The 16297-nt window shown below is 43.8% G+C and overlaps 1 protein-coding gene across 6 annotated transcripts in view; it reads left to right on the top strand.

Moving 5' to 3' along the window:
* The window catches only part of LOC139348509 (disabled homolog 2-interacting protein-like), a 145878-nt gene that overhangs the window by 49315 nt on the left and 80266 nt on the right, over window positions 1–16297 (top strand). The window contains exon 1 of one of the 6 annotated variants that reach the window (XM_070988696.1): window positions 7787–8010. The exons of 4 other annotated variants lie outside the window; for them this stretch is intronic. In XM_070988696.1, the coding sequence (XP_070844797.1) occupies window positions 7887–8010 (124 nt within the window). In that variant the 5' untranslated portion in view covers window positions 7787–7886. Of the gene's footprint in view, window positions 1–7786; window positions 8011–16297 lie in introns of those variants that run through there. One more of the 6 variants, XM_070988690.1, reaches the window with a different exon arrangement.

Raw genomic sequence — 16297 nt, 5'->3', positions numbered from 1 at the left:
GCTGATGTGAGCGTGTGTGCAGCTACTGTAGAGCGGGTGTCGTCGTGCAGCCTGGAATCTTTTCTCCTGACGTTTATTTGTTTTATCTGCAGAGAATCGATTGGAACAGATTTCCCTGTGTAAGCATTCGCTTAAATGTCAACAACAGAATGTGGGCTATTCACTCTGTAATCCTGACATTGTCTCTTTGATGTGCAGTGCACATGGCCTCACTGCGTATGTGTGTGAGCGTCACTCAGTGTGTGTGCGTGTGAGAGAGGCATTAAACATGATAGGTAGAAATAGTGCCAAAGCGATAAGTTGATCAATGGGGATCCATGCATAATTTATTTTTGCAAATAACAGATAATTATATTGAAATTGATTGGACTTTTGGTCTTAAAGAAGCTTTTGCACATGCATGTACGCTATCTACAAGCACTGGTCAACAACTTTAGGCTAAGCATTGGTGCTACATGATGTTAGCAGATACTTGGTAAACAGAAATGGCCTTAGCAGCTCATAGGATTCTCCTTCTGGTGTGAGCCTTGCTATTGTGTTTTGGGGAGTCTGTGGAGGCCTAAAAGATCTGAAGCCCATCAGTGGAGCAGGGAGATAAGATCAGAGGTACACAGCTGCAGTACAGAGCGCTAGCTAGGCTGAAATCCACATAGCTGGACTGTCAAAGGCATGCCATGAAATAATAGTGTAGCAGCTATAAGATAGCAAGTGATACTCAGCTTAGAGGTGTTCAGCAGGTTGGTAGCATATTGTGAAGTAGAGCTTTTTCAGCTGATCCAAAACTCATACAGTTAATGCTTTTTGTGTGCTTTCTTAACATGAACGTGGACATTTTATGATAAAGATAATGTTTTTAAATACTTAGCACAGAACAAGAGTCCACTTGTTGCTTGTATAGTCTCATGCAGTACATAGCAGGATGGCAGAAACAGATTCCATAGTTATTAACATATTAACATAATTTAATTTTAGAATAACCAAAATTGGTCTTACTGTAGCCAGTAATTCTCCCAAACCACTTGTTTTCCTGCTGTCATTTGAAGTGTTTTACTGCTCTGTTGCTTGTGACTGAGTGTGATGGTGCGTGAACGCGTACGACACTGTGCGCCTTTGTGACACATTTGATATAAAATTTGAGAACAACATTGCCAGAGGTCTGTCTGCGCCCATCTCAAGTGGTTGCTTCATTAGCAAGACCTCTCTCATCTCCTCCTCCCTCGCTCACTCCTTATTTGTGCTCTTTATTCCTTTTAATCATCGTGGAAAAGAGTTCACCCCTCCTCCTCCTCCTCCTCCTCCTCCATCTTGCGTATCTGTTTGTCTCCGGCCAGCAGTGTCACACAGACTCCTCTGTTCTCTGTCTGTCTCTGCTCTTGTATAATGAGTTCTGCTTGGGACGGGACATTCTGCAATTTGGCCTTTACTCTGGGGCCAAGAGGGAGTGGGAGGCATGAATAAGATGAGGATGAAAAGACAGCATGGATAGATGGCACCAGTCTGTCACTATAGCAGCAGGAGTGTTAGTTAGTTTGGTCAAATCTGTGTTCAGAGAAGAATTCATTGTTGTGCTGCCAAACCTTAATGACTGGCTCTCTAGATATGGGAGTTGTGTGGTACAGACACTGATAATAACCATTAATGACATTAATATCTTACTACAAATCAAAATGTCAGCAGTTGTTCTCCTTAATTCATTCCAGAAGTCAGACACTGCTATAACGAGGATATATTACTATTGTGGCGAGCAATAATATTGTGTGCTTTTTGTTTAGTTTAAGGTAATAACTCTGCACCCAAGCAGACGAGACAAACAGCAGAGCAGGGCAGGCAGTGGTCGGAATATTCAGGGAAACACGGGAGACAAAGATCAGGGCATAGCAGACAAACCAGGACAGCAGTGGAGACAGAGGACCTGCAGCACAGGTAAGATTAGGTTAAAACACAACACCAGGAAATTGCAAAGAAGTCGGAGGACTGGCCGAATGTTGTACACAGTGATGTACGGAGTGATCTGGTGAAGAGCAAAGGGACAGACCGTGGTCGATACACTGCAGGCTACAGGTGTAATTGATGATTGGCAGCAGGTGCTCAGGTGAGCAGGCAGGAAGAGGAAACCAGGCCGCCGTGCCCTGATCGAAACAGACAGACCCAGAGACGCAGAGAGAAACAAACAGGACAGCAGAAACACGAGCGATGAGGGAGGAACAAAGCCTTGTTTTCATGCTTTAAGGGTTTAATCTTACTGCAGTGTTTTTGTCTAAAAGTCAGATTAGTGCTTTTTTTTCCATAGAAACACTCTTGAAATAAGTGCGTTTCTGCGCGCAGCGTCTTTGTGTTCGTTAAATGTCACTCGAGCTGGCCGGAGATTTCAGATGGGCTTTGATCTTCTTACGGACATCCCTTTAATCCACTCAAACACTCCACTTTCTTTGTGCTGAAAACATTTGCTGGAGAACAGACGCGCTCCTCTTTTATCTGTTATTAGAGAGGGGTCGATGATTCCTCTGTCCATCTGCTTGTCCTTTCTCCGCCAAATTTTTTGTGGATTAATTCAGATTAGGAGTTGATTGGACGGCACTATGAAGATGTCAGAGTGGGCTGCCTGCCAGCATGAGATATCAAAGTGGACCACAACAATATATACACTATAAAAGCATGTGATTACCTCTATCTGCTCTCTGTCTTGCTCACTGCGTTGTTGTATAACCAACCACAACAAGAACTTTAAGTGGAGAAAATGATCTGGTGCAGTGCAGTCGTAGCCATGTTGGTTTTCTAAAGGACTTTCAGTGTGTGTGCAGCATGTTTCAGTGATTAATGGCCCGTTTGATGACAATCCAGGATCATTCCCACTGTGCTTTTCACACGTCTGCATCTGTCAAAGGCGTCCAGGGCACTTTTGAAGGGTCATAACCGAGTGCTGTTACTATCAGTTGTGCATTGGTGTGTTCTCCAGAAGGGGTCAGTGTTGGTACAGCTTTGATCTGACGTGGCTCGTTCTCCAGAATGTCCCACATGTACTGCAAATGTGTTCACCATTATCAAAGTCTGCCCTTGCGTTTTAAGATAGTGACTCAGGTGAATTACGTTAATAGTTTGCACGATAATTGGCCATTTTTCGTACAGAAAAGCTTGTCATTTGTGAGGACGTGCCGTTTATCTTTGTTTTGCTTGACGTTAATTTGAATGTATGTGATGATTTTGGACAGTTTGTGGGACAAAACAAGCAATTTTATGACTTAAGGAACATTTAATGATCATTTTTATCACTTTTGTGAATGATTGAGATAATAAGAATAAGAAAATAATCTATCTTCAGTATATCCCTATCCACCACATATACTTAGCTGCCAGATTGTTTGGTACGCCTAGCTTAAAGTGAGTCTAAAACAAGAATCCTGCTTAAATCCTACCGTCATGACGGTTGTAATGTTCAGTTTTTGTTGATACTGTTTGAGGTGTTGATGGTCATTTTGGAGGCTGCAGTTTGAAGTGCTCTTGAATTTTACAGTGATGCACTAACAGGTGTTTTCTATCAGGGATGATGGGCAGAATAACATAATGCAGCACAGTTCAGCAGCACCACCAGTTCAGTACCCATCTGAGAGGCAGAGGGAAAGCCAAAGAGTGCTCTCTCTCTTCTGTCTGCCATCTGAAAGACTTTACTGCTGTTTACACCAAAGCAGTGGTGACTTTATTATATATAATTAAGTCAAGTTGTCTTTTAGAGGGTGAACTATCATCTGCCCAGGGAGATTCAAGCAGCAGCAGTGATCAATTTTGTCGTGTCCACTGCTCGTAATCCATACTAATATGCTTTGTCATTTCCAGGTGAAGTTTTGCCCAGACTCTCAGTCCTCGAGTCTTTATGGTTGCTGATCACACGCTGGTCTGCTCTGTTATTTCAGAGCTGTCTAATCCCTGTGACTCCCTCCGAGGTGTTTTGCTCTAATGGCCGGCTATATTTCAGTTGTAATGGCCGATGTGTGCATCTTTTTGTGTGGGACTCGCTCTCCCTGTGGAGACAGTAGAGTGAGTTGTGTTAACAATCGATGCTTCTTTATTCATCTTATTGTTTGCTCTGAACCATCAGCTGAATGCTTCTCCAGCATCCCTCGGTAATGTTTCCGAGCTTCAAAGGTTCAGTGACTTTCTCGGCTTTGGGACGTTTTCATTCGCAGCAACATGTTAATGAATTTGATGTCCTTTTGTTGTCTCCATCGTCTTTTAATTTGAGTATTTGTGCGTGTGTTTGTGTGTAATTGACTGAAGTTTGTGGAGAAAAGTGGCACAGCACTGAGTGTGAGTTAAAGAAGTATATAATGTCTGAACTCTCTGAACTTCATCAAAATGTGCTCACATGCACACAGTAGATTTAATGTCACTGCTCTCAAACAACCATCTTAAACTTAGAGTTGGTTTAAGTCTTCTGTGCGGCACACATTGAACTCTTTCAAGTCAACCTTGGACACAGGCTATTGAGAAGTTAAGAGTGCTGGTCTAACACTTATTTTTGCTTTTTCTTTTTCGTTTGATGCCATGTGGATTTGACTCGTCCTTTTATTGTTCTCTTAAACAGGTAAGACATTTTTATTTTAACCTGTGGTTCCTGATGTGATGGGTGGTTCTATTCACACTCTCCATCTGCCAGGTCCTTTCTGCTCTCAAGAGGCTGACAGCATACATATTTTCTCTCCAAAGGATTTTTTGTTTGACAAAGAATCATTTAGTCGTTTATGCCGCAACGCACCTTAACACTTGTCCTTTGTTTTATTGTATGCTGGGTGTTCTGGTCATACAGGAGGAAGGACAGGGAGTAAGGACACAGGCATAAAAACACTTGCAGACGCCACACTCAGTGTTTGTCTACTGCATTCATCTTGATATATTTTATATTCAAGTTGTATTCAAGGCTTTGTTTTCACTCTGCTGTCACGAATAAACAATTCAGTTCGCGGAGTACCTGGAAAGTGGACTATTAAATACCTTGTAGAAACGCCTGGTGTGAAGTAATGCCATCCAAGTATGTAAAGAAACTTCTAACCCATTTAAGTATGCAAGTAGAACGTGCATTCAAGTAAAAATACACAGCACCATGTGCGACATAAAGGATATTCAATGTTTTTGTGTACGGAAAAGTGCATTTGTTACGGCCTATTTTCAGTGGCGGATGAATATGCATTGGTACTTGAGAGAGGATAAATGACAGGCCAGTGTTTGTGGGATTGGCTCAAAATAAACTACAATGCTCCTGTTTATAGTAATAAAGGAACTGTGCAGAGGAACTGTAAAAGTGTTGCTCACTGATGTGTTTTGTTTTTTTTTTTATAGTTTTTGGACAACCATAGCGGCACAGAGGACTGATCTCTGTTGGGCTTTGGCACCACAGAAAATACTTGTTATTTCATCAGCTGATGGTTGGTTTTGGTCTTTTCGTCAGACTTGCTGACTCAAAGAGAAATATAGAACATCACAAGACCTCCTCTTCCCCAGTTGTAAACTCATGTGATAAGAGACAAAAGGCTAACAAGCTTTAGCATTTTACTGTTAGCATTTTACCTCGATGTATACAACTATTCTGTAGAACCAAATCTGACTTCCAGCCTTATTTCGGACTTGTTTCACATTTAAAGCTTTGCTCTTTTCAGCGCTGTCCTATTTGTAATCATCTTTTAATGTAGCTGATACTCAGCATGACAGACCAATTTGGGGAATTGCTGATGATGCACATTTGGGTCATAAGCCAAACAGCAAGAGTTGCCAGCTGGCATGCACATTAGAACAAAAGCTGGTGGTTTATTTCACCTTTATTCCCGACCTGTTATTGACCCTTTTACTGCTCACTGGTGTCTTTGTGGTCGAACCAGAGGAAGCCAACAGCAGCACACGAACTCTGCATGACCCTGGTTCACTGGGCCGCCTGTCTGTAGGCTCCTGGCCTGTCGAACAAGAACTCATTGTAGGTACCTATTCCCACAGTGACTATTATGCAGGCAAGACAAATCAGTCAGCTTTGTAATGAAAAGCAGTAGCCTGGCCTCACACGTGTCTCCTTTGTCAGCATGAATTGGAGTTACTGTCAGCCATGTGAGTTCAGTTGTAAGCCTAATTTGTCTGTAATTATGTGGCATGACAGGCGAGGTCTTAAAACCTAGACATGCTGTTTGTGTATCACTGGTTTGTCCATGAGGAGAGAGCATGCTAGCCATGTCTTTGGGGTGTTTCATGAGCCCTGCGGCAGTAATGTGAAGCCTGAAGGCCTTTACATTCCCTCCGCTGCACAGCACGAGGCCCTGGCTCACTCTCGAGTGATGTATACGACTAATGGTCCTGTTAAATGCTCTCTGTGGGACCGGGGGAACAGTCAAACCTATGTTCGAGACATACAGACCCCTATACACACTGCTGCATTCTGTGGTTGTGAGTTTATGGGCTGAGCTAATGACAAAAGCTCCACACAGCGTGCAGCGTTATGGTCCTCATGGCTCTCACTAGTAACAAGCAGCATCGCAGTGAGCAACTGAGCAGCTGTAGAGGGAGGGAAAGGTATTGCAGAGGGAGAGTATGAGAGGAAGGCTTTGATTAGGTTGATTACTTGGGACTGTGGGAGACATTGGTTGCAAAGAAGTTGACATTTGTGCTTTTATTCTGTTTGTTATCGCGTGGATTTGTGACTACTTTGTATGTTTTTGATCGTGGATCAGCATTTACAGCACAGTATAGTTGTTTCTTTAACCTTTACCTTTGATTTTATGTTCTGTTGAGACATTTTGTGTCCTAGAAAGTCACATTATATCATTAAAAAAACATCAGATATCAGCAGCGGTATGCTAATCGCACACAGTTCTTAAAGTTACACCTTTTTGCATCCTTGCAATTGTGCATGTGTGTCATTATGTCTAATTGTGGACTATGGTCCATCTGCCTGACCCTCTCCTGCAGGGCACACTCTGATTGGCTCTTTGACGGTCTTAACAGCCTATTTACATCTGCTTCTGATAGGCTGTCACTCCCTGCCATGCCTTTCTTGCCTAGGGAGGCAAATTAAAGTGGCTCTGTCGTAAAACCAGGAACGTGACTGAGACTGCGTCTGGATCAGGAGTCACCCACAGCTGGGGGTGGTGATATTTTTTGCAAGTCAGACTTGTTTACTGCACCAGATGTTGTCTTATCTGTGAGTCTGCAACAGATTAGCCTGGTTGATGGAGAGAAGGAAAGCAGTCTGTAATCTGATAGCTGTCTTGTTTACTCCATTCCACTGAAGCCTTTGTCTAGGCCTGTTTTCTGTGTAGCCCAAAGTTTTCTCCTGTTGTTCTCAACCACAAAGCATACCCTCTCTCTCTCTCTGTCTGTTGCACACACTCACAAAGAGTTGCAGATAGGGTTTTGGATGTATATAACTGAGTTACAAGAGACTCCTTTACTGCGTTATGAAACAGAGGGACTGGCTTTCTGGCCGTCCATAAAATTCCTTTAGTGCACTCTGGCACTGGGAGCAGGAGCAGCTTTCCTGTCATTCAGGATACACACTCACACAGTATTCCGGACATCAAGCCTCTGGGATCTCGCTGTGGGAAACTTTGAGGGGGAGTGTTCAAAGGTGGAGCAGAAGTCTGAGCTTGTGGGACAGGACACAAGCAGAAGAACTGAAGTGGATGCTGGGTGGTTTCACAATGGATTGGATTTGATCAACGACGCAATCCACGAGGACGCGAATGTGTTCAAGGAGACTCTGAAGTGCAGTTTGCGATAAAAGGAGTTGCACTCCATGAGAAGTTTGCTGGGAGTTTATCTGCACTGATACCAGATTCAGGAGGACTTGTGTTCAGCCCTGCAGTGCTGAGATATCTTTGTTCTTGGTGGGCTCCAGAAGGGAAACTAGCACCATGGCTGGGGTCACCAGGAAGGGGTCTGGGAGACCCTCGTACTACTACAGATTCTTGGGCAAATCCCGACTGCAACGTCAGCGAAGCCGGTCCCGCAGCCGCACCAGGCCGTCTGCCAGCAGGGGTAATAAATACTGTGCTACTGCAGCTGCTAAGAAAGTTTACCATGCAGCAGTTTTCTAACTTTATTTCTACAGCTCGCTAAAAGTGACAGATTCTGTAGCTCACTAACAGACCAGTAATCACATGGACAGGGTCAGGGGTTCAGATTCTCATTAGCGAGCGCACATCTGTGGTGGTGATTGGGTTTTTAAAGAGCATTTCTGTTTACACATGAAGGCTTCATCCTATGAAAGCAACATGAGAAGAGGCAGTTCCCCCTTTCTAAGGTTTTTCTGTTTTACTGTTCATGTGAGAGTACTTTTACACATTATTTTTAGAACCTGTGCCAACACTTCTTGCTCGTGTGCGCTCATGAGTGAGATGACAGTTTGGCGTCACTATTCACGAGGTAATGCTACTCTCATACGGCACCACGAACACCTGACAGCTCACAGCTCGGTGTCGGCTTGCTGAGCTCCATCCTGTTCAGACCTGCGAATATTTGTGTTCTTAGCAACCAAGAAACAGTTCAAGGGTGCTTTCACACCTGCCCTTTGGTTCATTTGACCAGGGGGGAAATGAGTTTGCTTCTGGTTTGCTTTCTGTTCACACCGACTTTTTACTAGCAAGCAAAGAGGCGAACACGAGATGGGCAGGCTTGGCCATTATCATCCTGCTTCATCAGTAGCCACGAGGGAAATCAAATTCCAGTGACTGAGATAAGTTTATGCAGCGTTTTAGTGCTTCTGATGTGCACATTCATGCTCTTTGGACAGCTCACCAAGAAATAATTTTGAGAATTGTTGGTATTGTTAGAGTGCAAATCGACTGCATCTTACAAATGACTTCAAGGTAGAGACAGGACAAAAAGAGGTTATTACCGTGGGCTCACTGTCAGACACGTTTTAAAGGACCTAATGAACTGAAAAAGTGTGCAAAATTAGATAAAACCGCTGTAATTTTAACAGCTTTTGAGCCTTTTAATCAGGGAAAATACCTGACGTGCAGGCATGTTGCTGTGGTTTCCAAATGATTTGCATGGCTCGTACAGATCAATTACAGAATCACTTCCTGGACAGATTTAATCATCCGCAGAAGGATTTTGAAATCATGCTAAAATCACATATTTGCTATCACAGAATCCCGTGGTCGGCTTGTTTGCCAACCCGCCTGACAGCGGACGCAGACCCGCCTTTTCAAACGGTTCAACTGTTCGGCCCACATCAGCGTTCGCCTGACAGCTTTCACATCAGCCCAAATGAACCGTGCTAACCGCGCAAACGGACCTGAATTCATTTCAGCTGAACCGAACAGGTTAGGTGTGAAAGCACCCTAAATGAGTTTTTTGCACCGCTCTCTCTGTTGGTTCGTGTCCTCGAGCACTGTTTCTTCACTTTGGTGCTTTTCTGCCTCTCAGTGCTCATGCACTTACTGCTGGAGGCAGTGTTTGAACTGCAAGGTTATAGAGATAAGTCTGCCTCCAAGGCTTAGCTCGAATCGAGAGAAAAGAAGTATTTCTGAAATCTTCAACCTATTGATTTTATTCCATGTGAACTGCTGTAACTTGCCAGCCGAGATATTAAGCTGAAAACTGTTGCGTATCTGTTGCTCTGCTGGCGTGAATATGATGCAAACTTTCTCAAGACAAAAGCGCAGCGAGGCAGACGTCAGGCTCGCTTTCTCTCACTTTCTGCTCAAACTGACCCTTACTTGTATTCTTTTAAAAATATCTGGCATCATGAGTGAGTGTAGTTAGTCGTCCATAGTAAGAGACAGTTAGAGACACAGCCATGAGAGACGGAGTGTGTAGGTTTGTACGTCTTTACTTTGCTTCTCCAGCTGATGAAAGCGGTGCTTTGAAGTCTCCCCTCTGTATCATTCAGTTCACACACACACACACACACACACACGCACACACACACACGCACACACACAGTTCAGCTTATGTACAAAGACACACGCAAACACACTCTGCCTTGATCTCTGTGGCTAAGTGCAAGCTCCACTCGCCAGAAAACCTCTACACACTACACATTACCGCTGTGACGCACAGACAGGGCGGAGGTTGAGGTCACTCCCAGATGAAGCAAAAGGTCACTCAGGGCTCTCGAGAGCAATGCAAGGTTTGATTTTTGAATTTGTACTACAGAAATCATCATAAATCAGTTCAATCTGTAGATTATAATGTGGCTCCATTGGCAGAAGTCATTAATTGGTCACTTGATCTAATCTCGTGACTCTCGTGATGAGTCTGTAGGCAAAGTGATTGTGAAAGCTGAATAGAGAGTTCGAGCAGCTGTGTTTGGATTTGCATCATGGGCAGTATTTTTAAATGAGCAGCGGATCACATGACTGCTCGATGTGAATGGAGCTGCTCATGGCTGTGAACCCACAGAGCATTATCTCAGTCACGCAGCTCTCCGCAGCACGTTGGACGTCATTGTTTCGGTTTTAGGGGTTTTACTTTACAGTTTTGGTTCACTCTCTGTGTTCTGATCAGGCTGGTTTCCAGCAGCAACGCCTGTCTTCACCCACAGATGGGTTTCTTGAGTTGGTGGAGACCAAAACAGAGAAAAGGGTAGAGCCTCACATTCACCAGCTGGGGAGAAACAGGGCTCCGAATGATGCTGGTGTCGCTCTGGATCTGCTGGATGTGCAAACAGGGAACATGTTTGCAAAAATGTGCGAAGATAAAAATATGTTTAAACATAATCATCGCCAAGAAATGTTATTTTTTCAGGGGAATTCAGGCAGTTAACAGTAACTGGTTGCTGAAGTGCATTCAGTTGCACTTCATGTTGCAAATCAGACTGGACTGCTTTAAAGCTGTAGTTATTTTACAGGATTTTTGCTACAATATAGTACTTTGATTTGTCAGCTGTTAGATTCACTTGATTAACCAAAAATAGACATTGCCATCTGGTATTTCTAATATCCAGAAGTGTACTGTATATACTGTACATTAGCACTGCAGTATGGAGTTACTGAGAAGATTTGATCATTTCCCACCCTTCAACTGTGTATTTTTGCTCTAATTTGTTGAAATAAAGTTTGTGAGGAGAAAAATAAACTTTTCTCAGTAAACATTTCTGTGCGCCTGGAGCGAGATGATGTGATATCGCTGAAATGCGTCTCATTCCAGGAGCTCCGCGGCGCAGTGTAAAAGTGGTGTTTCTGTCCACGTCGCAGCAGTAAACAGTGAGTTTTATCTCGAGGAAGTTACTGTAGCCCCTCTCGCCTGTCACTGGGACACATCCAGGTGGCAGTCGCATGAGCTCATGTGTTATTGTTTTCTCAGCGTGTATGTGTGTGTGTGCATGTCAGTGCGTCATCATCACTGAATGGAAAATCTTATATCAGTTCACTTCACACTCACATCGCTCTGGATCTGTTTCCCCCTCTTTCACCGGGGTTGGTGACATTTACATAGAAACTTAGTGCTTATCTCAGAGAGAGACGGGCAGAGGAAGAGAGAGCGCCATTGTCTGATCCGACGCGTTATGCCGGCGTATTTTGAAACTCTTGTTGCTAGCAATTGTCCATTGAATGGAATCATATATTTCAGAGCAGAATTCATCGGCTGTCGCTTTTGTGTAACACATAACAGCTGTCATTATAAAGGAGTCTCCATAGAAAGTCGTCTTGGCTCGAGTAAACTTTTTATCTCTTCAGAGGGAGAAATTTTGGAGGAAAAATGAGGTCTCTGAAAAAGTGGACGGTTTTATCAAAGTTGAGTTTCTGCCTCTCATTTCTTGCCTCACGTTGGGCAGATTGTGTATTCAGTCGAGCTCCTGTCGGGAGTGTGTGAAGTTTGTGTGTGGGGGGGTTGCCTCCAGGTGCATCACCCCACCCCGCTGCTTGTTCCCTTGCAGGAATAACTTGTCATTCTTCGTTTCATTCCATTGATCTCACTATATTCCTGCTGACCCGTGTGTTCACTTAAAAGCTGGCAAGAGCTCACATAAACACCAGCTGGCAACTGTGTTACAAATGTGTAAACATCCACACACACACACACACACACACACACACACACACACACACACACACACACACACACACACACACACACGCACACGCACACTTTTCTTACTGTGCTTTTGAAGGCATCCATTGGTCACATTCATTCCCTTTCTTCCATCTCACTTCTTGTTCTTAAACACTTGCTAACACCTAAACATAACCATCAAGTAATCTTAACCATCAGCTTAAACTAAAGGTTATATGCATTTCCAGCAATTTAATCCTAAACTTATTTGCTTTTTGAGTCAGATGAGAAGATTAACACCTCTCCTAACTTTTCCCTGTTCAGTCTGAAGCTAGAGCCTGCAGCCTGTTAGCTTAGCTTAAAGGCTGGAAGACAGCGTGGGGACGTTCAAAGGCAGCAAAATCCACTTACCAGCACCAAATCTGTTTTTAAAAGTCTGAAAACAAACGTTAGTGAATTTAAGGAAGCTTTGTCCCAGACAGTTTCATTGGTTTCTCCATAACAGAGCTGGGGCTGTGCACTGAAACTGGATTTTGTTTTAGCGCACACACAGAACGGACCGCTAGTGGACCAAGAGAAGAATCTGAACATCAACAACCTTCTTAAAAAAAGACTGTCTGACAGTCAATAAGCATATTTCCCCAAATGTCTTACTATTCCTCTAAAAGTGCAAGACTTAGCTGCTGAAACATCTCTTACATGAATAAAACATCAAAATGAAGCAGCAGCTGCAGCGGCAGCACAAGTCAGGTCGAGACTTTGTGTTAGCTCAATATCACATTTAGTCTCTAAATTGGCTTTACAGATCCACATCCACAACGGCTGCAGTCTCTGAAAACAAGGAAGAACTAAACAAAACAAACAGAAGGAAAAATTACAGCGAGGGGAAGGAAAAATTGAAAGGAACTTTAGCAGAGGAAGTTTAGTGCTGAGACAGAGAAGTTACAGAAAACAATAGCACGGTCCAACAGTAATACTGTCTAATAAGCCCGGCACTATCTGCCCAACGACGTAAGCTTTGGACACCAAAGGCACAAAAATGCTTTCCTTGATTTTCCGGCCCTTTAAATGCATGTTCGCTGACAGACTTTGGCTCTTACTACTCTGACTGTTCCACCGACTATACGCCACACAGGCAAAGTAACGCCTAACCATGAAATATCACAACAGTAAAGAAAGAGTTACTGCAAGCAGCTTGCAAGAAAGTGTTTGAACTACTCAATAACAGCTCAATAATGCATTACCACTGACAGTTATTGCACATAATCATATTCTCAATGGGTCATTACCAAGAAACACTTTTGATCCGTGCTGCCGCGTCATGCTTAGATTTTGTCAGGTTGTTAATGATGTAGCCAGATCTTCGCATGAGTGTGCGCGCGTGCATGCGTGTGTGTGTCTGATGATGGGAAGTGAGGACAGGAATAAGGCTGGCGGTCGGGAAACACGGCCAAAACAACACAGACGAGCAGAGTGACTCAGTTTCCGATGCCTAAGTCATATTTACACGTAAACACGGGAAGGCTGGAAACAAGTCTGTATTAATGATTTGCAACTCAAAGTGTGAATCTACTTAAATATTAACAGGATGGAGACAAAAAGAGAGATTTAGAGCTAAACAGTGCCAAGTTTGGACCCTTAACTTCACTGCCAATTGAATCACTTTCCCTGTTTTCTGTAAAACAGATGAGCTCTTTGATCTGTTTGTGCCTGAGCATCCTCACAGAGATTAAGGTCATGTTTTAGTAAACCAAAGGCTTCACTAATCAACACAGGCAGCCTCATTCTTTGATCACTTTGCCTTCATTTTCCACATATACAATCAGGCCAAGGGCCAGGAGAATATGTGAGATTAGCTAAAACATCACAAAGAAAAACTGCTTCCCGTCTACTTTTGTCAGTAATATGAGATGAAAATGTGATCAGTTTGCCTCTGAGATACTGTAATGGGAAGCAGAAACATGAGACGAGCAGCAGGGACAGCTAATATAGCGATGAAGCGGAGAGGTGAAACTGCTGGACCTCTCCGCATCATCTCAATGTCGAGTGCTTTCTGGTTTTAGTCTCATCCCTGGAGTCTGTGTCCTTGTCTGCTGTCAGCCTGGTGAATCATGGAGATGGGACAGATGACGCAGTGCTTCTCAACACCCAAAAGAGTCCAATAACAGGGGGACAGGTGCAGGCTAATCCCGCTTAATCCACACATATCAACTCAGATTACAAACCAGAGCCAGGGAACGTTTTTGGGGAAAGGGCGGTGGATCTATAGAAAGTCGCTTCCATCGCTCAGCCTGAAAACAGTCTGCTCCTTTGGACACAGTGTCTGGCTGTGTGGTGACAGTTGTTCTCACTTGCTCATGCACAATGGAGGTCAGAAAATGAACTATGATGTAATGTTTCTCCAACATGCATTTGGTTTGTTTAGCCGCTGTTACCCTTGTGATTCCAGAAGTATTTGAAAGCAGTCCAGTTCATATTGAGGTTGGAATTTCAGGCTCTGGGTGTGATATAACTACAATATGCAATAAAACACAAGGAGTGAGATCAAAACAAATCCTGCTTCTGTAGTCTTTTGAAACTTGCCGGAACATCAGATCTCAGTCATTGTTCTAGTTTTGCAATCTGGGTCTGTGCATTTTTTGTTTCATTTTTTAATATTATCCAAAGAGCTGTCATGTGTGGCCTGGTGTACGTCACCTGACATCAAGCTTGCACACTTCATATCTGTGCGTCTGCTCGTGAATGTTATTGAAGTTAGTGAGTCTGCCGTCGCAGGAATGCTGCTGCTGTGTCGCACGAACACAAACTTCCTCCTCCTCCTCCTCCTCCGCCTCTCTCTCCTCTGCCTTCTCGTAACACACTGCAGACAAAGGCATGCATGTGCCAAACTAAACATGACGCCGAATTCGCCGAATAGAATTCAGGTGTTTGTGGGGAAAACAAAATCCAGTTTAAATGGAGGGCAGCGCTGCTTGATGTTCCCAATATCTGTGCTTTTACTGACGAAGGTTCACAGATTTAATGCTGAATCCTGGTGTAAATCCAGGCCGCTGTGATCTTTGTAATATCAGTCCACAGTCAGCGTTAGATAGGGCCTTGGTGTTAGCAGAAAGTTAAGTGACTGTTGACTGTATCCGCACTAGCGGCTGTTGTGGGCTGAAATGTTTCTCCGTGACTCCCTCGTGTCCACGGAGTCGCTCCAAGGAGACGGAGCAGCACCTCTTTATCACCCCATCATCCCTGCGCTGAGTAAATACTGCATCTCAGAGGTCAAAAGTCCAGTGCTGTCCTCTCAGTTCAGTGTTAACACATTCTAATCTCTGTGTACCCACACAAGGAAACGCTCTCCCTCCCTCCCTCCCTCCCTCCCTCCCTCCCTCCCTCCCTCCCTCTTCATCTCTCTCTTACAACAACACATGTTTTTAGACTAAACCCTAAAACCTCAAAAGTAAGTGCCTGGGTGGGCCTCCACTGTGACCTCCATTACATGATTCACTGTCCGACTGGGAGTCAGATACACCACTAATGAGCCGCCTTCTGACAAAATAATAATAAAAAAAAATCTTCGTTCTGGCATTTTGGGCTTTGATTGACATTAACTAAGAGTTTATATTCCAGAGACAGACAGAACCTTTTTGCAGCACTCTCAGCCAGTCAAGACATCTTCTAGTTCTCTCGCGTTTGAGGGGAAAAAGCAGAAAAGAGATGTATTTGTGAAGGAGGGCGGATGAGAGTAAGGGTGGACCGAGAGAAGATAGTTCCCCAGGTAGAGAGAGCACAGTAAACACAGCTTGACAGCCTGTGATTTTGCTGCACATTTCACCAGCCCACAGAGGATGTATGTGTGTATCCATATGTGTGTGTGTGCTTGAATTCTCCTCTGCTTTCCCCTCCTGTCATAACACAAGAACTCTGCATTCTCTTTGGAGGCTATTTTTCAGCCCTGAGGGTGTAGACTTCTTGAAATGGAGACATGTGCTGCTGTTGATAACAGGATCCCGCGCTCTAACTCCTCTTTATTAGCTCGGCGAGAGCAGTCCGGATTGTATTTCTGCCTTGTTCAAATACGCACTTTAAAGTAGCTATAATAAACATTTTGATATTAATAATGGATCAAATGGCAGAGCGTTCGTGGAAGTTGTCGCTGGTGGTGATGAACCCACCAATGATTTTCACTCAACCCTGCAGTTCCCTTCTGCTCTGTGAGCCAACACTAAATATAGGTGTCAGGGTTAAACCAGGCATGTCTTAATGCTTTGGCTTTATTTTAATTCAGCAAGTAGCTTTTCATTTTAGCAGGCACCGAAATATGAAATAAATA

The sequence above is a fragment of the Chaetodon trifascialis genome, chromosome 20 (genome assembly GCF_039877785.1).
Source record: "Chaetodon trifascialis isolate fChaTrf1 chromosome 20, fChaTrf1.hap1, whole genome shotgun sequence".
Taxonomy (NCBI): Eukaryota; Metazoa; Chordata; class Actinopteri; order Chaetodontiformes; family Chaetodontidae; genus Chaetodon; species Chaetodon trifascialis.
This window is presented reverse-complemented; position numbering and strand designations above follow the sequence as displayed.